This window comes from Oncorhynchus mykiss, chromosome 20, assembly GCF_013265735.2.
Source record: "Oncorhynchus mykiss isolate Arlee chromosome 20, USDA_OmykA_1.1, whole genome shotgun sequence".
In the NCBI taxonomy this organism is placed as follows: Eukaryota; Metazoa; Chordata; class Actinopteri; order Salmoniformes; family Salmonidae; genus Oncorhynchus; species Oncorhynchus mykiss.
The window spans coordinates 12,268,474-12,295,946 of record NC_048584.1 but is presented as its reverse complement, the minus strand read 5'-3'; the positions used below and the strand labels follow the sequence as shown (position 1 = coordinate 12,295,946).

Genomic DNA, 27,473 nt, shown 5'->3' with positions numbered 1-27,473 from the left:
AAGATTGTTAGAGTAAAGGTAGCCTACAGAGCTTGGAGAAAGCTGATGTTGAGGGAAGGAGAGAGTCCCACTGGGCACAAACTGGTTGAATCGATGTTGTTTCAATGTAATTTGTCAACATATTGTGACGTGGAACCTGTGGATAATAATTTGAAATAAAGTTATCAATTTAAACTTGTTTTTAGGGTGAAATTTTAACCACTGGATTATGTCATCATAGTAACCAATTTTCAATAGCCAAATCTTTTATAAAATATAGTGAATTTGTACCTTTGAAATAATGTCAGATATTCAACATTACATCCACTATAAAAACTATAGGCTGGGCAGCACCTCCTACTGGAGAGTTGATCTACAGCTATTAATTTGTCTCCCATCGAGGGTTTTAACCAAACTCAGCCCTGTTTAGCTTTTATATTTGTCGCTGACTACTACCAATATGCCATTGTGAGAATGATTATTGAGAGATCTCTTAATAACAAAATGTATTCACTGTTGCTATCAAAGTCATTTGAAAGGGTACGTTAATAGAGCAAATGTAACCATACTTTATTAGTCATATTTATTTTTTTATTTCACCGTTATTTAACCAGGTAGGCTAGTTGAGAACAAGTTCTCATTTACAACTGCGACCTGGCCAAGATAAAGCAAAGCAGTGTGACACAAACAACACAGAGTTACACATGGAATAAACAAGCGTACAGTCAATAACACAATAGAAAAAAGAAAGTCTATATACAGTGGGTGCAAATTACATGAAGTAATTACAATTTAGTAAATTAACACTGGAGTAATAAATGTGCAGATGATGATGTGCAAGTAGAAATACTGGTGTGCAAAAGAGCAGAAAAGTAAATAAAAAAACATTTGAGGATGAGGTAGGTAGATTGGATGGGCTATTTACAGATGGGCTATGTACAGCTGCAGCCATCGGTTAGCTGCTCAGATAGCTGATGTTTAAAGTTAGTGAGGGAATTGTAAGTCTCCAGCTTCAACGATTTTTGCAATTCGTTCCAGTCATTGGCAGCAGAGAACTGGAAGGAAAGGCGGCCAAAAGAGGTGTTGGCTTTGAGGATGACCAGGGAGATATACCTGCTGGAGCGCGTGCTACGGGTGGGTGTTGTTATCATGACCAGTGAGCTGAGATAAGGTGGAGCTTTACCTAGCAAAGACTTATAGATGACCTGGAGCCAGTAGGTCTGGCGACGAATATGTAGCGAGGGCCAACTGACGAGAGCATACAGGTCGCAGTGGTGGGTGGTGTATGGGGCTTGGTGACAAAACGGATGGCACTGTATTAGACTCATCCAGTTTGCAGAGTAGAGTGTTGGAGGCTATTTTGTAGATGACATCGCCGAAGTCGAGGATCGGTAGGATATATCATCAATGATACTATTTAGGTCTATATAGCATTTGCAAAGTCATCAACAGCTATTGTTTCAACCCAGAGTTCAACGAAAAATAGACAGTACATATAAGCCTAGGGTTTCAAGCTTTGGTTGATTTCACATACTACATATACTACTGGTACTACAGATACTGCGGATACTACAGATAAAACTGATACTTATGATACTAAAGAATCTACTAATACTTCAGATATTAGTTTAGATTTAGTCCTATTCTTTAAGTTAGATTTTTGGTTGAGATGGATACTTGAATCCAACATATCAATTATTAATTTGTAAACAAACTGGATGTTTAATTGTTTTTGGTTGTCAAAACAGCCAAATCAACATTTGAAGGAGATGTATCTTCTGTTTGGATAGTTCGATCTGTGACAATAACGTAGTCTGGCTTTAACTGGAATTTGTGAACAACCAAACACAATTCAATATCACTTTTGCAATTACTTACTTTAATGCAAGCCTATTAACTTAATATTTTGAATTTATGTCTCCAACTATGTCTCCAACTAAACTAAAAATACAAGTTAAAGAATGGGATTAAGCCAGGGGCTCAGATTAAACTTTCCAAGCATTAGATATTCTTTAAATGTTGATATTTGGTTGCGTTGTCAACCAAACACAATTCAATAATATTTTTGTAGTACAGTAAAATAGCCTAAAGTTAAGGCCATCTTACAAACTAATGTAAACGTATTTATTTAAAAAGAGGAACACATCCATGGCCACATTTTGAGGTTAGCCTATTGTAACTTTAAATGTCTTTTTATGTAACCATAGAGAGTGTGTATGTTCAAGACAGCATGCATAGGTCAGAGGTATATTATTACAATTGCTGTAATAATCTGCGCAGAATCTTGAACAGCATTGATCACTTGCACTATGTACTTCTAATGTAATCTCAACTGCAATCCAGGCCATTTGGTTGTGCAATTAGATAAAGCACAGTGATAGCACATGTAGATGACAGGTTAGCCAAAAATCCGAGATGTTTTTTTCCATTGGAATTTGGTTGTTCTTTTAGATCGTTGAATACAGCATAGTGATACGACTTTGGGAGTTCAACAAACCTCTGGCTTGTCTTTTTGAGTTGGTAAATAAAGGTTGAAATCTCATTGATCACCGTCTCAACCAAATATTACCCAAAGTTCCGTGTTGAAATGACATGGTGTGCCCAGTGGGCAGGGACTCCCTCTGGTTGAGTAACTGTAAACAGAAGCTGGTGAGGTAAATATATATAGCTGAGTGCTAAAAACAGGAACAGTGAGCAGAGATTAAAATGCATATTGTATTAGTCAATGCATATTGTATTAGTCAATGCATATTCTCCATTTAGAAAACAAAATATGAAAATATTTGACCTACAAAGCACATAATACTCAGCTGAACAAATCTCTCCCCACATTTTAAAATTAGGGTTAGTGCATTCAGCGAGCAAGTTAATAGAGCAAGGATATTAATATATTAATGTTCCTTCATACCACCTTTTCTCTCAGGTGTACAATGTATAATGTAGCCTACAATAGAAATGAGGTATTATGGGACCGAAAATAATGTACACTGAATCTAGTTGTAACCCAATGGCTTTCAGTTTGAGGGTCATTGAAATATCAAGGTCTGACCTACAGCTACAGTGAGAGTCTTGACTCCCCTGGGAAAATAATAGCGTTCAAAATAAAATTGAGGTGGAGGCCGAAAGAGAATGCTACCATAAAGCATATACATGACAAGGCCAGGCTGAGGCTGGTAAAAGGTAGGGTAGAAATGGAACGTGGAATGAGAACTTACCTAGGGCTTCAAATACCCTGAGATGTGTCTCACTGTTCATTTTTGGATGTTCTAATAGTTGATTAGCTAAATGGGATTGTGAAAGGGATGTTTTGTTATTTGTATTCCACATGCCTGCATTTTAATCAAATGAGATGCTGGTATTTTTAAAATTTGGATGGCATGTACTTTACCAAGCTGCCACATCTGATCCTAATTGGGTCCATTTCAATAAATGCTGCCCAGACGTTTCACTCTGAGCCCTGTTTTAAAGTGCAAATATCATTGAAAAATGTGGGCCAACTGTAAATCTGGGCTGTGTTTTGCATCTGGTGATTTTAGTTGTAGGGGTGCTAGCTGTTTTTAACCTCCCTGGCTCCAAGACAGACTGCTGCTAGCTGCTGTTAGCTCTGAGGCTCCATTTTAATTGGAAGGTGTCATCCCCAATACTCCAAACTCAAGTGTCAATTAAGTGGATCTAGCCAACTTTAGACATCAGCACTCATGTAGAGATTGATTCCAAATACAGAGACGGTTACAACCTTCCTAATTGAGAAACGTGTCCAGACGGGTTAAGAGATTCTTATTCATGCTATGCTTCAAAACACTGTCAAAACACCGTCTGCTCATCCGAACAAAGAAAATCGTCACTAAATCGTCTGTAAAACCTGAACTGTGTGAGCTACAAACTATTAATCGAAAGATGATACTCACAAACACAATAATGTCGGTTGTTTGGCTCTAAGACATCAACTAGCTTTAAGTCAGTCGCCTGAACTTACTGTCTGTCTTTTCAAAAACCGACTGTCCATACTGAGCCATATGAGCTACAAACTAATTTTTGTATTTTATTAAAGATCCCCATTAGCTGCTGCCAAGGAAGCAGCTACATTTCCTGGGGTCCAAACACATTAAGACACTTAGTGGGGCAAAAAAGTATTTAGTCAGCCACCAATTGTGCAAGTTCTCCCACTTAAAAAGATGAGAGGCCTGTAATTTTCATCATAGGTACACTTCAACTATGACAGACAAAATGAGAAAAAAAAATCCAGCATATCACATTGTAGGATTTTTTTTGAATTTATTTGCAAATTATGGTGGAAAATAAGTATTTGGTCACCTACAAACAAGCAAGATTTCTGGCTCTCACAGACCTGTAACTTCTTCTTTAAGAGGCTCCTCTGTCCTCCACTCATTATCTGTATTAATGGCACCTGTTTGAACTTGTTATCAGTATAAATGACACCTGTCCACAACCTCAAACAGTCACACTCCAAACTCCACTATGGCCAAGACGAAAGAGCTGTCAAAGGACACCAGAAACAAAATTGTAGACCTGCACCAGGCTGGGAAGACTGAATCTGCAATAGGTAAGCAGCTTGGTTTGAAGAAATCAACTGTGGGAGCAATTATTAGGAAATGGAAGACATACAAGACAACTGATAATCTCCCTCGATCTGGGGCTCAAAATTATCACAAGAACGGTGAGCAAAAATCCCAGAACCACACGGGGGGACCTAGTGAATGACCTGCAGAGTGCTGGGACCAAAGTAACAAAGCCTACCATCAGTAACACACTACGCCGCCAGGGACTCAAATCCTGCAGTGCCAGACGTGTCCCTCTGCTTAAGCCAGTACATGTCCAGGCCCGTCTGAAGTTTGCTAGAGAGCATTTGGATGATCCAGAAGAAGATTGGGAGAATGTCATATGGTCAGATGAAACCAAAATACAACTTTTTGGTAAAAACTCAACTCGTCGTGTTTGGGGGACAAAGAATGCTGAGTTGCATCCAAAGAACACCATACCTACTGTGAAGCATGCGGGTGGAAACATCATGCTTTGGGGCTGTTTTTATGCCAAGGAATAAATGGGGCCATGTATCGTCTGATTTTGAGTGAAAACCTCCTTCCATCAGCAAGGGCATTGAAGATAAAACGTGGCTGGGTCTTTCAGCATGACAATGATCCCAAACACACAGCCCGGGCAACGAAGGAGTGGCTTCGTAAGAAGCATTTCAAGGTACTGGAGTGTCCTAGCCCGTCTCCAGATCTCAACCCCATAGAAAATCTTTGGAGGGAGTTGAAAGTTTGTGTTGCCCAGCAACAGCCCCAAAACATCACTGCTCTAGAGGAGATCTGCATGGAGGAATGGGCCAAAATACCAGCAACAGTGTGTGAAAACCTTGTGAAGACTTACAGAAAACGTTTGACCTCTGTCAAGGGTATATAACAAAGTATTGAGATAAACTTTTGTTATTGACCAAATACTTATTTTCCACCATAATTTGCAAATAAATTCATAAAAAATCCTACAATGTGATTTGATGGATTTTTTTTCTCATTTTGTCTGTCATAGTTGAAGTGTACCTATGATGAAAATTACAGGCCTCTCTCATCTTTTTAAGTGGGAGAACTTGCACAATTGGTGGCTGACTAAATACTTTTTTGCCCCACTGTATGTTACACATTAAAAAAAGATACATGATATAACACTGTCACATCACCACATATTCCGGGTAGCTCAGTTGGTAGAACATGGCACCTGCAACACCAGGGTTGTGAGTTTGATTCCCATTATGGACAGACTTCTCCCTGTCTTAGATGGATCAACATGTCTTTACAATTCAGGGTTACTCCAAGCAGTTTAGTCCCCTCAATTTCCACAAGATTTATTTGAGGTTTAGGGTTTGGTGAATGATTTGTCCCAAATACAATGCTTCAGTTTTTGAAAAATGTAGGAATAACTTATTCCTTGTCACCCATTTTGAAACTAACAGCAGCTTTTGTTAAGTGTTGCAGTAATTTTAGTTGCTGTAGTAGCTGACGTGTATAGTGTTGAGTCATTCACATACATAGACACACTAAAGCCAGTGGCAAGTCATAAGTAAAGATTTAAAAAAGTAAGGGGCCTAAACAGCTGCCCTGGGGAATTCCTGATTCTACCTGGATTGCGTTGGATAGGTTTCCATTAAAGAACACTCTGTGTTCTGTTAGACAGGTAGCTCTTTTTCCACAATATAACAGGGTGTAAAGCTATAACACATATGTTTTTCCATCAGAAGACAATGACCGATAATGTCAATAGCCACACCGAAGTCTAACAAAAATATGTCACCAATATCGAAAGAGGAGACTCACTCTCACAAGCTTCAGGGGAGTTGCCTGAAGGTAAACCAGTACCATACTGTAAAAATTGAAAAAGTGCATAGTGCCACGAATAACGTGACTAAACATAACAAAAAAAATGATATCGCTCAGATATAGGGCAGATACTTCAAAACCTTGTTCCTTATTATTTATTTTTGGACTGTCTGTTTTGCCATGTACACATGTTATTCAATGCATTTCTATTGGCTTTAGCAGTAAAAGCCACATTTACTGTTTCATCAAATGCATTTTTTATATATTTTCATACCTACACGGTTACTAAAATTCTAATCAAATGGTTAAATTATACATTTTATGACCATCTTAAAACAAATCCATATGTTAGCTAAGTAGATATTGTGATCTAAGGGCTTAGACTTACAGGGGTTTTAAAGACTTTGTTTGACACATCCCACAACAGACTGAGAAGTACACAACATGACCAAAAGTATGTGGAAACCTATTCGTTGAACATCTAATTCGAAAAGCATGGGCATTAATATGGAGTTGGTCTCCCCTTTGCTACAATAACAGCCTCCACTCTTCTGGAAGGCTTTTCACTAGATGTTGGAACATTGCTGCGGGGACTTGTTTCCATTCAGCCACTAGGATTAGTGAGGTCGGTCACTGATGTCGGGCGATTAGGCCTGGCTCGCGTTTCAAATCATCCTAAAGGTGTTTGATGGGGTTGAGGTCAGGGCTCTGTGTAGGCCAGTCAAGTTCTTCCACATACAGAAACCATTTCTGTATGGACCTCGCTTTGCACACCCGGGCATTGTCATGCTGAAACAGCCTTCCCAAAACTGTTGAAACAAAGTTGGAAGCACAGAATCGTCTAGAATGCCATTGTACGCTGTAGAGTTAAGAGTTCCCTTCACTGGAACTAAGGGGCCTAGCCTGAACCATATAAACAGCCCCAGACCCTTATTCCTCCTTCACCAAACTTTACAGTTGACAGTATGCATTCGGGCAGGTAGCGTTCTCCTGGCATCCGCCAAACCCAGACTCGTCCATCGGACTGCCAGAAGGTGAATTGTGATTCATCACTCCAGAGAATGCATTTCCACTGCTCCAGAGTCCAATGGAGGTGAGCTTTACACCACACCAGCCGATGCTTGACATTGCGCATGGTGATCTTAGGCTTGTGGGCAGCTGCTCGGCCATGGAAACTCATTTCATGAAGCTCTCAACGAACAGTTATTGTGCTGACATTGCTTCCAGAGGCAGTTTGGAACTCGGTAGTGAGTGTTGCATCAGGGGACAGACGATTTTTACGCGCTACGTGCTTCAGATCTGTTTATTCTTACTCTACACTCAGTATATATAGAGGTATTATATTATCTGTTTGACAGGTGCAAAAGTAGTTAATCCGTTAGGTAAATTAGTAATTACAGATAATTATCCCTAGCCTGCTGGATATGATTTGTGTTTTTCTCCTTATTATTTTTCAGTCATCTACTTGCCGCTGGCAGGTGTTAAATTGCTAAACTCCATGTTTAGCATTTTCTTAGACTGAGGCCACAGTCATCAGACATCAGTAGATAAGTAATGACCTCATGTCTGTCCTCAATTATCCTTTTCTCCTTCTAGGCACCATATGTAAATGAATGCTGAATAAAATGTACAGCTGTTACTATTTAGTTGTCGACAGACTTTACATGTTGCTGCTGGCTGCTGCTGAGATATGTTTACAAAGAGGCCATTGAGAGAGCTGCTGTATTTCAGATAATCTTGTACATATACAAACATGAAATTATATTGAAATGGGTAGGCTACTTGGACCAAAATATGCATCTAGGCTCTCTCTGTTTTGCTTGTTAATTTGTCAAACATTCGAAAGGATACAATGTAACAAATGTCAAGTCACTGGCTTGTGTTGAACGGATGCCAGTGGCATGTATTCATGGATGCTAAGGCAAGCCAGGCTTCCCCAAAACATTTACCAAGAAAAAACATACAAAATAATAGATATTTTGTCTTTCTGTGTTTTATACACTTCTTCCAATTCGCAAGAGGCTGCTGAATGTATCTCACCGGAGAAAGCATCCTAGCGAATGAAACAGCCTCCCACTGTCTCTGTATGTGTCGGCCATCTATCTGATGCTGTCTGGTCAGAAAGAGTATGACATTGCTGCCGCCTGAAGCATTGAATGCAAGGGAAGCCAGCGAGCATTTGGCCTCCCTTGATAAAAATGTAAATAAAATATTAGCCAATCAGTGTTGAGCTAAACTGAGTGAGCTCGGCTGTGAATGGTCCTGGCGCACCAAAAAAAAGTGTCAAGGAAGAACGTTTGGATTTGGCTTCAGACCAAACATCATTAGTGACAGAAAAAAACTTGAATTTTTGGCATCTAGTTGTGTTGTTGTCCTCCGGGAGCTAGCTAGCTAAACTTGGCCTCTTTCCTAAATTAGCCATGGATGGAGATAGGGATTTGGACTTGTGGTTTTACTTAATTCTCAACATGTAGCTAGATGTAGAATGCTAATGTTAACTGGCACATCATTGCCCATGTCATGAAAAGACGTTAGGCTAGTGGGCAAGTATTTTAGCCGGGTAGCCAAGGACAACAAAAACTAATATGGGGAGGATGGCATTGGCGTTTCTTTACAAGTAAGGTGAGTCAACATGTTTTTTTCTACTTGGACGCATGCACACACACACACACACACACACACACACACACACACACACACACACACACACACACACACACACACACACACACACACACACACACACACACACACACACACACACACACAAACACACATAAATCAGTAACATGGACAACCACATTATATTTAGCTTACGTTGATTGGACTAAATCGATTTTGGTTGTCACTGTATTAGACTAAGCATACAGTTGAAGTCGTAAGTTTACATACACTTAGATTGGAGTCATTAAAACTTGTTTTTCAACCACTCCACAAATTTCTTGTTAACAAACTATAGTTTTGGAAGTCAGTTAGGATTTACTTTGTGCATGACACAAGTCATTTTTCTAACAATTGTTTACAGACAGATTATTTCACTTATAATTTACTGTATCACAATTCCAGTGGGTCAGAAGTTTACATACACTAAATTGACTGTGCCTTTAAACAGCTTGGAAATTTCCAGAAAATATTGTCTTGGCTTTAGAAGCTTCTGATAGGGTAATTGACATAATTTAAGTCAATTGGAGGTGTACCTGTCTTTCAAGGCCTACCTTCAAACTCAGTGCCTCTTTGCTTGACATCATGGGAAAACCAAAAGAAATCAGCCAAGACATTATAAAAAAAACAATTGTAGACATCCCCAAGTCTGGTTCATCCTTGGGAGCAATTTCCAAATGCCTGAAGGTACCACATTCATCTGTACAAACAATAGTACGCAATTATAAATGCCATGGGACCACGCAGCCATCATACCGCTCAGAAAGGAGACGCGTTCTGTCTCCTAGAGATGAACGTACTTTGGTGTGAAAAGTGCAAATGAATCCCAGAACAACAGCAAAGGACCTTGTGAAGATGCTGGAGGAAACAGGTACAAAAGTATCTATATCCACAGTAAAACGAGTCCCATATCGACATAACCTGAAAGGCCGCTCAGCAAGGAAGAAGCAACTGCTCCAAAACCACCATAAAAAAGCCAGACTACGGTTTGCAACTGCACATGGGGACAAAGATCGTACTTTTTGGAGAAATGTCCTCTGGTCTGATGAAACAAAAATAGAACTGTTTGGCCATAACGACCATCGTTATGTTTGGAGGGAAAAGGGGAGGCTTGCAAGCCGAAGAACACCATCCCAACTGTGAATCACGGGGGTGGCAGCATCATGTTGTGGGGCTGCTTCGCTGCAGGAGGGACTGGTGCACTTCATATTCATGAGGAAGAAAAATGATGTGGATATAATGAAGCAACATCTCAAGACATCAGTAAGGAAGTTAAAGCTTGGTCGCAAATGGGTCTTCCAAATTGACAATTTCACTGTAGAGCCTCTAGCCCTGCTCAATATGCCTTTGCTAACCCTTTTGTTCCACCTCCCACACATGCGGTGACATCACCTGGTTTAAATGATGTTTCTAGAGACAATATCTCTCTCATCATCACTCAATGCCTAGGTTTATCTCCACTGTATTCACATCCTACCATACCTTTGTCTGTGCATTATGCCTTGAATCTATTCTATCGCAAATCTATTCTATCGCGCCCAGAAACCTGCTCCTTTTACTCTCTGTTCCGAACGTACTAGATGACCAGTTCTTATAGCCTTTAGCCATACCCTTATCTATTCCTCCTCTGTTCCTCTGGTGGTATAAAGGTTAATCCAGGCCCTGCAGTGCCTAGCTCGACTACAACTCCCCAGGTGCTCTCATTTGTTGACTTCTGTAACCGTAAAAGCTTTGGTTTCATGAATGTTAACATTAGAATCCTCCTCCTGTTTTATTCACTGCTTTAGCACACTCTGCCAACCCGGATGTCCTAGCCGTGTCTGAATCCTGCCTTAGGAAGACCAGCAAAAACACTGAAATTTACATCCCTAACTATAACATTTTCTGACAAGATAGAACTGCCAAAGGGGGCAGAGTTGCAATCTACTGCAGAGATAGCCTGCAGAGTTTTGTCTTACTATCCAGGTCTGTACCCAAACAATTCAAGCTTCTACTTTTAAAAATTCACCTTTCCAGAAACAAGTCTCTTGCCGCTTGCTATAGACCACCCTCTGCCCCCAGCTGTGCCCTAGACACCATATGTGAATTGATTTCCCCATCTATCTTCAGAGCTCGTGCTGCTAGGTGACCTAAACTGGGACATGCTTAACACCCCGGCCGTCCTACAATCTAAGCTTGATGCCCTCAATCTCACACAAATTATCAATGAACCTACTGTACCAGGTACAACCCCAAATCCATAAACACGGGCACCCTCATAGATATCATCCTAACCAACTTGCCCTCCAAATACACTTCTGCTGCCTTCAACCAAGATCTCAATGATCACTGCCTCATTGCCTGCATCCGTAATGGGTCTGCTGTCAAACGACCACCCCTCATCACTGTCAAACGCTCTCTAAAACACTTCAGCGAGCAGGCCTTTCTAATCAACCTGGACCGGGTGTCCTGGAAGGATATTGACCTCATTCTGTCAGTAGAGGATGCCTGGTTATTCTTTAAAAGTGCCTTCCTCACCATCTTAAATAAGCATGCCCCATTCAATTTTTTTTTAACCAAGAACAGATATAGCCCTTGGTTCATTCCAGACCTGACTGCCCTTGACCAGCACAAAAACATCCTGTGGCGTACTGCATTAGCATCGAATAGCCCCCGTGATATGCAACTTTTCAGGGAAGTTAGGAACCAATATACACAGGCAGTTAGGAAAGCAAAGGCTAGCTTTTTCAAACAGAAATTTGCATCCTGTAGCACAAACTCAAAAATGTTTTCGGACACTGTAAAGTCCATGGAGAATAAGAGCACCTCCTCCCACCTGCCCACTGCACTGAGGCTAGGAAACAATGTCACCACCAATAAATCCACTGTAATTGAGAATTTCAATCAGCATTTTTCTACGGCTGGCCATGCTATCCACCTGACTACCCCTACCCCGGTCAACAGCCCTGCACCCCCCACAGCAACTCGCCCAAGCCTCCCCCATTTCTCCTTCACCCAAATCCAGATAGCTGATGTTCTGAAAGCTGCAAAATCTGGACCCCTACAAATCATCCGGGCTAGGCAATCTGGACCCTCTCTTTCTAAAATTATCTGCAGAAATTGTTGCAACCCCTATTACTAGCCTGCTCAACCTCTCTTTCGTATCATCTGAGATTCCCAAAGATTGGAAAGCTGCCACGGTCAATTCTCGGGCTGACCCTCTTCTCTGTATACATCAATGATGTTGCTCTTGCTGCTGGTGAGTCTTTGATCCACCTCTAAGCAGACAACACCATTCTGTATACTTCTGGCCCTTCTTTGGACACTGTGTTAACAACCCTCCAGACGAGCTTTGATGCCATACAACTCTCCTTCCGTGGCCTCCAACTGCTCTTAAATACAAGTAAAACTAAATGCATGCTCTTCAACCGATTGCTGTCTGCACCTGCCCGCCCGTCCAGCATCACTACTCTGGACGGTTCTGACTTAGAATATGTGGACAACTACAAATTCTAGGTGTCTGGTTAGACTGTAAACTCTCCTTCCAGACTCACATCAAACATCTCCAATCCAAAGTTAAAACTAGAATTGGCTTCCTATTTCGCAACAAAGAATCCTTCACTCTTGCTGCCAAAAATACCCTTGTAAAACTGACCATCCTACCGATCCTCGACTTTGGCGATGTCATTTACAAAATAGCCTCCAATACCCTACTCAATCAATTGGATGCAATCTATCACAGTGCCATCCGTTTTGTCACCAAAGCCCCATATACCACCCACCACTGCGACCTGTACGCTCTCGTTGGCTGGCCCTCACTTCATACTCGTCGCCAAACCCACTGGCTCCAGGTCCTGTACAAGACCCTGCTAGGTAAAGTCCCCGCCTTATCTCAGCTCACTGGTCACCATAGCAGCACCCACCTGTAGCACGTGCTCCAGCAGGTATATCTCTCTGGTCACCCCCAAAACCAATTATTCTTTTGGCCGCCTCTCCTTCCAGTTCTCTGCTGCCAATGACTGGAACGAACTACAAAAATCTCTGAAACTGGAAACACTTATCTCCCTCACTAGCTTTAAGCACCAGCTGTCAGAGCAGCTCACAGATTACTGCACCTGTACATAGCCCACCTATAATTTAGCCCAAACAACTACCTATTCCCCTACTGTATTTATTTATTTAGCTCCTTTGCACCCCATTATTTCTATTTCTACTTTGCACATTCTTCCACTGCAAATCTACCCTTCCAGTGTTTTACTTGCTATATTGTATTTACTTCGCCACCATGGCCTTTTTTTGCCTTTACCTCCCTTTATCTCACCTCATTTGCTCACATTGTATATAGACTTATTTTTCTACTGTATTATTGACTGTATGTTTGTTTTACTCCATGTGTAACTCTGTTGTTGTACGTGTCGAACTGCTTTGCATATCTTGGCCAGGTCGCAATTGTAAATGAGAACTTGTTCTCAACTTGCCTACCTGGTTAAATAAAGGTGAAATAATGAAAAAATAAACAATGCGATTACAGAGCAATCAAATAAATAGAATGTAATACCTGTTAATATACCTGTTAATTACATGTCAATAAGATGTTTCTCCTGAGTGTTACAGTGTTATTACACGGGTGTTAAAGCAACTTCAAGCGTTACCATGGTAATTGTTGAAGAGAAAACACACACCAGGGCCCAACCACTCACTATGTGAGCAGTAAAAGTAAGCCAGCTCTCATGTGCCCTCTGACCTCTGTGTATAACAATCAGCTTACATTATGGTCAACGTTTAATCAACCATGTAATAACCAACCATGACAACACTCTCGTTTATTATCAGCTGATTCGTTTGCTGTAGTGGTTGTAAATACCTAATATTGATTTGTTGGCGACATCCATCATGCTCTTTTTTTTATCTGTTGAATCAATCAACATAATAGACTGTTGGTGTCGAAAAACCAACAAATCAACCGGATCATGTTGTTGAGGCGACACACAGAGCGATAGTGTATTTGGGGATGTCACCTGCAATAAATCCTATGTGAGTAATGTTACCATAATTGCTCAGTCACTGACTGCAGCTGCCACAAACTCACACATCTAGAATTTTTCTAGTAATTCCAACACAGACGCCAATGTCCCTGATTTCCATTTCAAGACCTTCATAGATATTGGCAGTGAAATGTAATCTGCATATTCACTCTGCATGTATCCTCATTGGCATTGGTGCAATATCTGCCAATAATCTGCCAATTACGTAAGTGTATGGGCTTGTTATTAATACACTTAATTACAGCATAATTTCCTCAAAAGAAAAGAAGATAGTCACAGTTACACTACATGGCCAAATGTATGTGGACACCCTTCAAATTAGTGGATCCGGCAATTTCAGAGACACCCGTTGCTGACAGGTCAGTTCGCCAAAGTTCTGCCTGCTAGAGCCACCCCGGTCAACTGTAAGTTATGTTATTATGAAGTAGAAACATCTAGGAGCAACAACGGCTCAGCCGCAAAGTGGTAGGCCACACAAGCTCACAGAAAAAAAATTGTCTGTCCTCGGTTGCAACACTCACTACCGAGTTCCAAACTGCCTCTGGAAGCAACGTCAGCACAATAACTGTTCGCCGGGAGCTTCATGAAATGGGTTTCCATAGCCGAGTAGCCGCACACAAGCCTAAGATCCTCATGCACAATGCCAAGCTTCGGCTGGAGTGGTGTAAAGCTCGCCTCCATTGAACTTTGGAGCAGTAGAAATGTGTTCTCTGGAGTGATGAATCACGCTTCATCATCTGGCAGTTCGATGGACGAATCTGGAATTGGCAGATGCCAGGAGAACAAATGTATAGTGCAAACAGTAAAGTTTGGTGGAGGTGGAATAATGATCTAGGGCTGTTTTTCATGGTTCGGTCTAAGCCCCTTAGTTCCAATGAAGGGAAATCTTACAATGACTTTCTAGATGATTCTGTGCTTCCAACTTTGTGGCAACAGGTTCGGGTGAAGGCCCTTTCCTGTTTCAGCATGACAATGCCACCATGCACAAAGCGAGGTCCAGACAGAAATTGTTTGTCGAGATCGATGTGGAAGAATTTGACTGGCCTCCATAGAGCCTTGACATCTTTGGGAGGGTTTGGAACGCCAACTGCGAGCCAGGCCTAATCGCCCTACATCAGTGCCGGACCTCACTAATGCTCTTGTAGCTGAATGGAAAGTCCCCGCAGCAATGTTCCATCATATAGTGGAAAGCCTTCCAAGAAGAGTGGAGGCTGTTACAGCAGCAAAGGGGGACCAACTCCATATTAATGCCCATGATTTTGGAATAAGATATTCGACGAGCAGGTGTCCACATACTTTTGGCCATCTAGTGCTTTTTTTTTTGCAAATAAGCCTTATGTTCCAGATGTTCAAAAGCCAAACATTTCAAATGTCACGTTCATCCCTTATTGTGAATGAGCCAAGTCAATAGTAAATTACCTTTGAGGATGATGGCATATATTCAAACACAAATAAGCAACGACAGGGAGGCAAAATAGTTATTTCTGGACAATTGTATGTTTGCATACACCAGAAGCTAGAATGAAATCAATTTACTGAACTCCCTCTCTGCAGTCAATAGGCCATTAAATCCACTCACAAAGACGCCCTTACGGGGGGGGCATCTTCATTTACTGATTGTGACTTGCCAACGGGCAAAAAAAAAAAGAAGAAGAAGCAAGTCAAGTAAACCTCCTGCTGTCAGGTAACTGGCTTCTTTCTCTATGTACCAAAGAGTAGAGTATACACTGTATACAGTGCCTTCGGAAACTATTCAGACCCTTTGACTTTTTCTACATTTTGTTAGGTTCCAGCCTTATTCTAAAATTGATTAAATTGTTTTATTTGCTCATCTATCTACACACAATATCCCATAATGACAATGCAAAAACAGGTTTTTAGAAAATGTTGCTAATTGATTAGAAAAACAAACAGAAATATCACATTTACATAAGCATTCAGACCCTTTACTCTGCACTTCGTTGAAGCACCTTTGGCAGAAATTACAACCTTAAGTCTTCTTGGGTATGACCTTACAAGCTTGGCACACCTGTATTTGAGGATTTTCTACCATTCTTCTCTGCAGATCCTCTCAAGCTCTGTCAGGTTGGAGGGGGGAGCGTTGCTGCACAGCTATTTTCAGGTCTCTCCAGAGATGTTTGATTGGGTGCAAGTCTGAGCTCTGGCCGGGCCGCTCAAGGACATTCAGAGACTCGTCCTGAAGCCACTCCTGCTTTGTCTTGGCTGTGTGCTTAGGGTCGTTGTCCTGTTGGAAGGTGAACCTTCGCCCCAGTCTGAGGTCCTGAGTGCTCTGGAGCAGGTTTTCAACAAGTATGTCTCTGTACTTTGCTCCGTTCATCTTTCCCTGGATCCTGACTGGTCTCCCAGTTCCTGCCACTGAAAAACATCCCCACAGAATGATGCTGCCACCACCATACTACACCGTAGGGATGGGGCCAGGTTTCCTCCAGACGTGACACTTGGCATTCAGGCCAAAGAGTTCAATCTTGGTTTCATCAGATCAGAGAATCTTGTTTGGTCTGTACCTTTCCAAATCATGTCCAATCAATTTACCACAGGTGAACTCCAGTAAAGTTGTAGAAACATTTCAAGGATGATCAATGGAAACAGGATGCCCCTGAGCTTAATTGTGAGTCTCATAGCAAAGGCTCTGAATACTTACAGTTTGGACACACTTACTCATTCCAGGGCTTTCCTTTAATTTGACTATTTTCTACATTGTAGAATAATAGTGAAGACACCAAAACTAAGAAATAACACATATGGCATCGTGTAGTAACCAAAAAAAGAGTTAAACAAATCATAATATATTTTATATTTGAGATTATTCAAAGTAACCACCCTTTGCCTTGTTGACAGCTGTCGTGTCTGTGACTCATCAAATGTGAAGACTTATTTTATCAAATCAATTCTCTATGTGTAATTATTATTACGTGATTAAACTAATCATGTAAACTTTAATTAACTAGGAAGTCGAAGCACCACGGGAAAATGTTGATAGTAGGGATGCACGATATATCGGTGAACATATCGGAATCGGCCGATATTAGCTAAAAATGCCAACATCGGTATCGGCCCGATGTCTAGTTTAAAGGTGATGTTCAAAACTGATGTCAAAGCTGACGTGCATACCTACTGTATATAACATAAGTACATGAAGTAATGATGCCACATAAAATGTTGCACTACACGTGCAACACAGCATCCCTAACCTAGCCCACAATGTCTGCTGTGTGGATCGAGCAGTCAACAAGTCGAGCAGTCATTTGAAAGAGTAAGAACATTTCAGCAAGACAACTCAGGAGCCAAATCCATTAACCTTTCTGATCTCCCCATCCCGGATCCGGGATCGTGAATACAGACTCAAGCTCATTACCATAACGCAACGTTAACTATTCATGAAAATCGCAAATGAAATGAAATAAATATGCTAGCTCTCAAGCTTAGCCTTTTGTTAACAACACTGTCATCTCAGATTTTCAAAATATGCTTCTCAACCATTGCAAAACAAGCATTTGTGTAACAGTATTGATGGCTAACGTAGCATTTAGCATTAGCATTCAGCTGGCAACATTTACACAAAAAAACAGAAAAGCATTCAAATAAAATCATTTACCTTTGAAGAACTTCAGACGTTTTCAATGAGGAGACTCTCAGATAGCAAATGTTCAGTTTTTCCTGAAAGATTATTTTAGGACAAATCGCTCCGTTTTCTGCGTCACGTTTAGCTATGAAAAAACCCCTGTATCCAGGATTGTGTAAATCTATCAGCAAGCTCATTAGCATAACACAACGTTAACTATTCATGAAAATCGCAAATGAAATGAAATAAATATGCCATCTCTCAAGCTTAGCCTTTTGTAAACAACATTGTCATCTCAGATTTTCAAAATATGCTTCTCAACCATAGGAAAACAATCATTTGTGTAAAAGTAGCTAGCTAGCGTTAGCATTTAGCGTTAGCATTTAGCGTTAGCATTTAGCGTTAGCATTAGCGTTAGCATCCAGCACGCAACATTTCAACAAAAACATAAAAGCCTTCAAATAAAATAATTTACCTTTGAAGAACTTCTGATGTTTTCAATGAGGATACTCTCAGTTAGATAGCAGATGCTCAGTTTTTCCAAAAATATTATTTGTGTATTAGAAATAGCTCCGTTTTATACATCACATTTGGCTACCAAAAAAAACCGAAAATTCAGTCCTCAAAACGCGAACTTTTTTCCAAATTAACTCCATAATATCGACTGAAAACATGGCAAACGTTGTTTAGAATCAATCATCAAGGTGTTTTTCACATATCTCTTCATTGATATATCGTTCTTGGACACATGGTTTCTCCCCTATATCAAATGGAAAAGTACAAGCAGCTGGCAATTGCGCACCGAATTCCACGCAGGACACCAGGCGGACACTTGGAAAATGTAGTCTCTTATGGTCAATCTTCCAATGATATGCCTACAAATACGTCACAATGCTGCTAAGACCTTGGGCGAACGACAGAAAGTGTAGGCTCCTTCCTTGCGCAATCACAGCCATATAAGGAGACAATGGAAAACAGAGCTTCAGAAATTCTGCTAATTTCCTGGTTGATGCATCATCTTGTTTTCGCCTGTAGAATGAGTTCTGGGGCACTTACAGACAAAATCTTTGCAGATTCTGAAACTTCAGAGTGTTTTCTTTCCAAAACTGAATATGCATAGTCGAGCATCTTTTCGTGACAAAATATCGCGCTTAAAACGGGAACGTTTTTTATCCAAAAATGAAATAGCGCCCCTAGAGATCTAACAGGTTAACGCCAAGATAATGTAATTCATTCCCGTTGCCAATCAACCGTTCTCTGTCGTAGCTGATGTTGGCTTTCGCCAACTGGTCGAGCACCGGTACACACATCCCGCTCTCCCCTCTACGAGAGAGAGTACACTGTAGAGCGGACCCACTGTAACCTGATCCTTCAGATCGTCACAGGAGAGTTATGACACAGCTTTGCACACTCTTGGCATTCACTCAACCAGGTTCATGAGGTAGTCACCTAGAATCCATTTCAACTAACAGGTGTGCCTTTCTTTCCTTCTTAATGCGTTTGAGACAATCGGTGGTGTTGTGACAAGGTAGGGGTGGTATACAGATGATAGCCCTATTTGGTAAAAGATCAAGTCCATATTATGGAAATAACAGCTCAAATAAGCAAAGAGAAACGACAGTCCATCATTACTTTAAGACATGAATGTCAGTCAATCCAGAAAATGTAAAGAACGTTGAAAGTTTCTTCAAGTGCAGTCGCAAAAAACATCAAGCCCTTTGATGAAACTGGCTCTCATGAGTACCGCCAAATGAAAGGAAGACCCAGTGAGACCTTTGCTGCAGAGGATAAGTTCATTATCCTCTGCACCTCAGACTGCACCTCAGATTGCAGCCCAAATAAATGCTTCACAGAGTTCAAGTAACAGACACATCTCAACACCAACTGTTCAGAGGAGACTGCATAAATCAGGCCTTCATTTTATTTTTTATTTCACCTTTATTTAACCAGGTAGGCCAGTTGAGAACAAGTTCTCATTTACAATTGTGGCCTGGCCAAGATAAAGCAAAGCAGTTCGACACATACAACAACAGAGTTACACATGGAATAAACAGACATAGAGTCAATATTACAGTAGAAAAAGTCTACATACATTGTGTGCAAATGAGGTCAGATAAGGGAGGTAAGGAAATAAATAGGCCATGGTGGCGAAGTAATTACAATATAGCAAATAAACACTGGAGTGATAGATGTGCAAAAGATGAATGTGCAAGTAGAGATACTTGGTAGAGAGATATAAATACAGTATGGGGTTGAGGTAGTTGGATGGGTTATTTACAAATGGGCTAAGTACAGATGCAGTGATCTGTGAGCTGCTCTGACAGCTGGTGCTTAAAGTTAGTGAGGGAGATATGAGTCTCCAGCTTCAGTGATTTTTGCAGTTCGTTCCAGTCATTGGCAGCAGAGAACTGGAAGGAAAGGAGGCCAATGCAGGTGTTGGCTTTGGGGATGACCAGTGAAATATACCTGCTGGAGCGCATGCTACGGGCGCTGCTATGGTGACCAGTGAGCTGAGATAAGGCAGGGCTTTATCTAGCAGGGTCTTGTCAATGACCTGGAGCCAGTGGGTTTGGCGACGAATATGAAGTGAGGGCCAGCCAACGAGAGCGTACAGGTGCAGTGGTGGGTAGTATATGGGGCTTTGGTGACAAAATGGACGGCAATGTGATAGACTGCATTCAGTTTGTTGAGGAGAGTGTTGGAAGCCATTTTGTAAATTACATTGCCAAAATCGAGGATCGGTAGGATGGTCAGTTTTACGAGGGTATGTTTGGCAGCATGAGTGAAGGATGCTTTGTTGCGAAATAGGAAGCCGATTCTAGATATAATTTTGGATTGGAGATGCTTAATGTGAGTCTGGAAGGAGAGTTTACAGTCTAACCAGACACCTAGCTCTTTGTAGTTGTCCACATATTCTAAGTCAGAACCGTCCAGAGTAGTGATGCTGGACGGGCGGGCAGGTGCAGGCAGCGATCGGTTGAAGAGCATGCATTTAGTTTTACTTGCATTTAAAAGCAGTTGGAGGCCACGGAAGGAGAGTTGTATGGCATTGAAGCTCGTCTGGAGGTTAGTTACCACTGTGTCCAAAGAAGGGCCAGAAGTATACAGAATGGTGTCGTCTGCTTAGAGGTGGATCAAAGACTCACCAGCAGCAAGAGCGACATCATTTATGTATACAGAGAAGAGAGTCGGCCCAAGAATTGATCCCTGTGGCACCTCCATAGAGACTGCCAGAGGCCCGGACAACAGGCCCTCCGATTTGACACCCTGAACTCTATCAGAGAAGTAGTTGGTGAACCAGGCGAGGCAATCATTTGAGAAACCAAGGCTATCGAGTCTGCCGATGAGGATCGAGTCTATCGAGGCTGCCAATTTGTAATCTAAAGTGCATTGAACTGAATTAAATTCAACAGTGGACACACCATTGGCGTGGCTTCCATGGCCTTGCATGGTGACACCTGCGAGTGGCACTGGCTGTCAGAGGTCTTACATCTTCATTACAGCCGGAGCAAAGAGTTGACAAGCCTTGTGAAGGTGTGTAGCGCTGCCAATGTGTGTCATGACGCCTGGCAGTCACATAGCGGCAGGCAGGAGACTGACCCCATTTAGCAGGGCTGTTGGATGCCTGCTATACAATAGCTGTCTCTTCTACTAGGTCATTGTTGCTGCGTTCATCATTTGAATCGAGCTGGATGTAGTTTGCATGTGTGCAAAACAGGCACAGATCCAGATATTATCTCACTCTGCTGTGTATTTCAGCTTTCCCTTTTTTGTTTCACGCAACACCTCAACAATGTGTCAGAGAGGATTCAGACCAACAAATTCTGGTTAACAGATTCTATCTATTTATGGCTTCGTCTTCCTGAGTTGTAAAATGTTTCTTGTCATAGTCCTATATTTGGGATCTCATCAAAAATCCAAGGTTCTAAGAACATGAAATGGTTCCTGCTTGGTCGATGTGAGCCTTTCCTTGGTGGATAAAACCATTAGGCCTAGCTGCTATAGTCTGACCACCCACAGTGATTCATTTCTCAATCAGACTGAAGTCAGGGGTCCTATTAGCTAACTGTCCCACATGAATAGGTAGGCTATAAGCGTAACCACAATGGATGGCACACTAAAGCATCTCAACACCACAAAGACAGTTTCATTTTCTCTCATAACTACCAGGGCTCCTTCCCGAGGCTCTGTTAGTCCACTGATAAAAGTCTTCAAGATGAAGCCTGCATTGTATTGTGGGGTAATAGAATGTGGTCCCCCATAACCCAACCACCAGTATCTCCTCTGTGATTGGTCTATATCGTCTAGAGATCTAGTCTTTGGCGATGGGGGAGTGAGGAGCGGCGGGAGGAGTACAATATGCCTGACTGCAGTGCACACTGAGAGCATGAATGGCTGGGCCATCGATCCAATGGTTGCTCCTAGATTAACTCTCTCCAGATATAGCAGACAGGCACTTTCATGTGTGACTCTATCTGGGGTTCCTCTTACTGCAGCGCCACGGGATGCCCTGAGCAATCTTTCCCCTGTGTGAAAGCATCTTCAGACTCTCACTGAGATTGCTGCCAGGGTTGTTTATGAGTGACTCTCTACTAAATGTGTTCTCACTCTGTGTTTTTGGACTTACAGTAGAGGTACTGAATAGCGGTACTTTGCTACTGATACAGTATTAATCCCATCAGTGATCATGGACAATGAGTTAGACAGATCTCAACAAGTTCCTTTTAAACAACTAACACCCAGTGTACCCATTGTAAATGCCTAGTTTCTATACCCATGGGGTTATTACGCCAGTTGTTCCCTCTAGTGTAGTAGCGAGTTGATTCATATGAGTGTATTATTTGGAGGATTCAGTGACAGAAGACCAGTTTGATTAAAATACCTATCTAGTCGATTTGGCTATTGTCTACTAGAGGCAGATTTTGTCTGCTCTTATTCATGCCCTTCATGATGTTACACAGTTAAACAGACTTTCCTGAGATGGAAATGAATCCCATGCTTTTCTGGCAGGAAATACAACGATGACTGATACAGAACATTGTGATGCCCTGCCATCATGCAGCATGGACTTAAATGCAAACGTGACTCTGAGATAAACACTGTATCCGATTGTCCTCCATGTCCTCCATCCCGTTTATCTTATTGTGCTGCCACTCCATCACAGATAAAGCTGTCAGGGGATGATGGATATCTAATACAAGTGTTGGGGAGGAAGGTGGGCTGGCAGAGTGAGATAACTCGCTCCGTGTGTGAAGACCATTACTTTTTGCAGGCGCAGGTGTTGTGCTGTCATTTTAAAAACCCAGTAAATTCTTATGGCCCATTTTCACATTTTGTTTTTTGAAGGTGAATTACGGAACAGTCAAGATAATATCAGAACTTGTTTGAAGGGAGTAGATATGTGTACATTTCATTCTCCAGCTGATAAAGGAGCTGCCAACAGTGCTGGAGAAGATGTCTCCCTCCAGATGCCTTAGATGGAAGAGAGGCTGTTGATGCTGTCACCATTTGGGTCAGTTCCACACTGCGTTTGCCTAGATGCAATGTTTAGATCAATTTCACACAGCTGTAGTCAGTGCACCACAGGGTACCATCAAACCACATCAACAGTGTTTTGCCTTTGTTTTTATCTGCCCTGGCCTCAAATCAAAAACACCAGAGGTGCTTTTGGAAGGAAAGGCTCAAGTTATTTCGCAAATGTATGGTGTTCAGTGAACACAATGGAACCAGGATTGTAAAAATCACATAAAAAGAAAAGGTAAGAAGGTGTAAAACAAGAGATAAGAGAGAGTAGAGGTAAGAAAATATGTCGCTTAATCCACAGGAGGTTGGTGATACCTTAATTTGGGAGGATGGGCTCGTGGTAAAGAATGGATCGGAATTGGTGGAATGGTATGTGCCTTCAGAAAGTATTCTCACCCCTTTACTTTTTCCACATTTTGTTGTGTTACCGCCTGAATTTGAAATGGATTAAATTGAGATATTTTGTCACTGGTCTACAATACCCCCCAATGTCAAAGTTTCCCTCCCATTTCCAAGAATCTTCCAAACATGATTTTGCAACCCTTACAAGCAAGTCACATTATGCTGGCTTGCAAAGTGGTGTGTAATTCCTATTAGAATCCAGACAGAATTAGGATATTCAACATTTGGAATTTGTATTTATTCATAATGACTGCCAGGGCAAGGAACTTTGTGATGAGACTATCTAAGCCGTTTAAACTGGAACAACCGTTATGGGTACAAAAAATATAACTCGTTGATTGGATTAGTTTAGAAAAATGTACGTTATGTATCTTTGTGGAGCATAAGATTAATCAGTCATTCTATGTACATGCAAAAACACAAATATGAAATGCAATTAGAAAAAAAATGAACCTGAAGTAGAGCATGCTGGGAAATATGCCTTTTTAGGGTACCACCCCAGTGATAAAGCCGTTAGTTCCGTTTAGGTGCAAAAATTCATCATTGTACCTTATGGTGGGTATTGAGGGTACACAAAATATGTTTGTACCCTGAGAAACAGAAATGTACCTTCACACCTTGAGTGTTGTACATTTTTTTATCTTATCTTTATTTAACTAGGCAAGTCAGTTAAGGACAAATTCTTATTTTCAATGACGGCCTAGTGTGTTAACTGCCTGTCCAGGGGCAGAATGACAGATTTGTACCTTGTCAGCTCGGGGATTTGAACTTGCAACCTTTCGGTTACTAGTCCAATGCTCTAACCACTAGGCTACCCAAAGTATTGGGTAAGAAAATGTACCATTATATTCTTTATCCGCACATGTACCCTATAAGGTACTGAACAGTCCTATGTGAGATAATTATGTGTACCTTTGAAGGTACATTTTGTGTATTTTAATATTTTTGTACCCCAGGGAACAATACCGTACCCTAACCGTCCGTACCCTTATTTCTAAAAGTGTATCAGTATTGACATATGCTCCAATGACGCACTTATAAAATGTTCTCACTTACGTGGCATTTTGGTAAATGCATGTTGCACCTCCGGCCGTTAGGAGAAACAATGTATTGTTCAAACATTCATGACCAATGAGTGGCCAATGACCAATGAGGGATTGGAATGACCCATCTGTTCTGATTAGAGAATGGCAGTCCTTCATCTGGCGCCAGTCTGTAAACTGTGAGTTGTTGCTGCTTGGTGAAATGCCCACTTGCCAGAATCACATACATCAATGCAGAGATGGGGATTTTGGAGCCTGCAGGTCTCTGCTGGACATGCAGCGACATTCATTCCCTCACGTTCCAGCAATACTTTCAATCTCCCCCATCTGTCACTTCGTAATGATTTAAAACTAATGTCTGTTTTGCTATTCCCTTTCCCCTATATTTTTCTCCTAGCCAGTGTCCCATTTTCCCCCTGAGCCCATTATTGTGGAGTCTGCATACCATTCTGCTGTGATCCCTCTCTCATGTCCCATTTAAGTAATGAATTTAGAATGTTATTGTAGTGCATTAGCTTTGACTTCTCCCCAATCTGGGCAACAGCAGCACGGAGCAGCACGGTGACATTTCCAGCTTGTCATGCTCACTTTCACGGACCGTGCATCAGCGGGGGAAATGAGAAAGTGTGCTCTGCTCTGTCGTTTTTTCCTTGCAGATGGGAAGGTGGAGGTGACAAAGGAGAGCATGAAGCTGTGCACCATGGGTCCTGGGAAGGTGTTTGGGGAGCTGGCCATCCTCTACAACTGCACCAGGACCGCCACCGTCAAGAGTAAGTCTGACCATAGTCACACCATAGTTGAGTTCAGTTATAAGCTTGACCATAACTGTCCACAGGCTTATCTGCCATATACTCCCTGGACCTGATATACTAAGCATTTGCACATGTTATTTTCACAAGGTAAGAAAGAAATCCCTATCCAAGCTTAGTAAATCAAACCTACAGGCCTTTCAGCAGCAGTGAGTTGAGCCGAGGCGATTAACATGTAAAGTACACATTTTCATTCTCTGAGCTTTGTTTTGAATCAATTATGAATATCCACCCGGCATGGAATCGGACAAATGATTCCCCCCATTAATTTCTTATGAATTAATGCCAGGTAAACACACTGGTCGATTTGACTAATTCCACCTCCGAGATACTGATAACAGCCTCTGAGTAGTTTGTTGTGCTTTGAAGGTTACATTTCTGCTTTTGTCAAACACAGAGAGAGAACCTAAGCACACACACAGATGAACATGTCTATCTTGAGGAGATTCACTTTCTATTAATACACTTGATTAATCATTGATGAATCATTTAAAAAGGAGGGTGTACCTGGAATTGCTGTTCGGCATATTTATTTTTATAGAGCACCTTTTAGGCAAATCAATTTCTTTTGACATAACTAAAGTCAGATTAGTATGGAAACATGACTGAAAGCAAATGTAGCCATTATCTTGTCATGTCCATAGTTCCTTGTAGTGACAGCTGTATATTTCTGTTGCTCTGGGGCCAATGTAAATGGTAAGAGTAGCAGCTGTTGATGAAAACAAATCTGATTGGGCTATTTCAAATCTGATTGGGCTATTTCAAATCTGATTAGGCTATTTCATGCACAGCATCCATTTCAATTGTTTTTATATATCAAATCTAGTTTTTCGGGGGAAGGTTTAGAGCGTAGTGAATGCTCCCACTCAAGCACTCCCACGCGTTCATTTAGGTCTGTTGTAACCACACAACCCACCTGCACACGCGCACACACACAGATCATCACAAAGACTTCAACATGTTTTTTCTAGACGTTGTTCATACTTTCAAAAAGAGAAGAGGATTTCGTTGTGTAAAAAGCCCAGTGAGTCCGTCTAGCTGAAACAACATGTTAAAATCGGCTCAAATCCTCACTGTTTTAGCTTCAATTGATCCTAGCTACATTGATTCTTTCAAAGGACACACATTATGCATTGTGTTTCTTTAGCTACAAAGAATGTGTAAAAAAAATAATCACTTTGTTTCTTTTCCTCTGAAACACATCAAAAGCTTCCCTCACATGCAGCTTTGATGAGTCTGCCACCAAAAGTGAGCCTGGTTACAGCTACAGGTGTAATGAGCATTCGCTCTGAACTAGTGGTTGTCTCTGCAGAGAGTCACGCAAAACACCATTTACTGTGTTTTTCTCAAATAAATGAAGAGATGAATTAAACAATCAATTACTGTAAAATGAAGCAGCGTTATCAATTAATTTGTTTACTGCATAAAAAAAAAAAAATTGAGGCGTGATGGTACTTGCTTAGACTTAGATTCCCTCTTTCATTCACTGACTGTGGTAGTAGAAGCAGCACTTCATTAGGATTGCAACAATGTAATGGGGGTCATAAGAGTTCTGATGTCTAGGATCCTTCTGGGACAAATATAGCTGCAGTTTGTGGGACGATCTCAGTCCTTCACGATAACAGTTGTCACCGATGTCTTTGGAAATATGACAGGTCCTATACAGCGTCAAAAAAAGTGTGATATAGTTTGTGACTGAAAAGGGCTGCTATTGGAGAAAGAGCTTTCTTGTACTTTCAAAGCTGGACTGGCCAGAGCCTGAAACACCTTTCCTTGAATGTACAGAAAGAAGAACCCCTAAGGAGTCAATGACAGACCTCTCTATATCACTCTCATGCAATGTATCAGCCATCTGTTAGTATACTTATATTTTCACTGGATTATTTTCATGCAGTGAAACAGTAATGTGTTTCAAAGTAATGGCACACCCACGACTATAGGTATTGGCAGCCAGTTGACATGGCAGCCGTTCAACATTTTTCACCAGCAACATGTCTGTCCACTCTCTTCTGCTGTGTTGTTGGAGTGTTAGCATAAGGTGATGATCCCCACCCCTCTCTCTTTCTGTTATATATTTTCAGGGGCGCAACTTTCACTGGGGACAGGGGGATAAG

General features: G+C 41.4%; 1 protein-coding gene across 4 annotated transcripts in view; it reads left to right on the top strand.

Moving 5' to 3' along the window:
- The window catches only part of LOC110498977 (cGMP-dependent protein kinase 1), a 169,035-nt gene that overhangs the window by 51,580 nt on the left and 89,982 nt on the right, over positions 1-27,473 (top strand). For all 4 annotated transcript variants that reach the window (XM_021575730.2, XM_021575733.2, XM_021575734.2 and 1 more), the window contains exon 3: positions 25,207-25,320. In XM_021575730.2, coding sequence (XP_021431405.1) covers positions 25,207-25,320 — 114 coding nt within the window. The remainder of the gene's footprint in view (positions 1-25,206; positions 25,321-27,473) is intronic.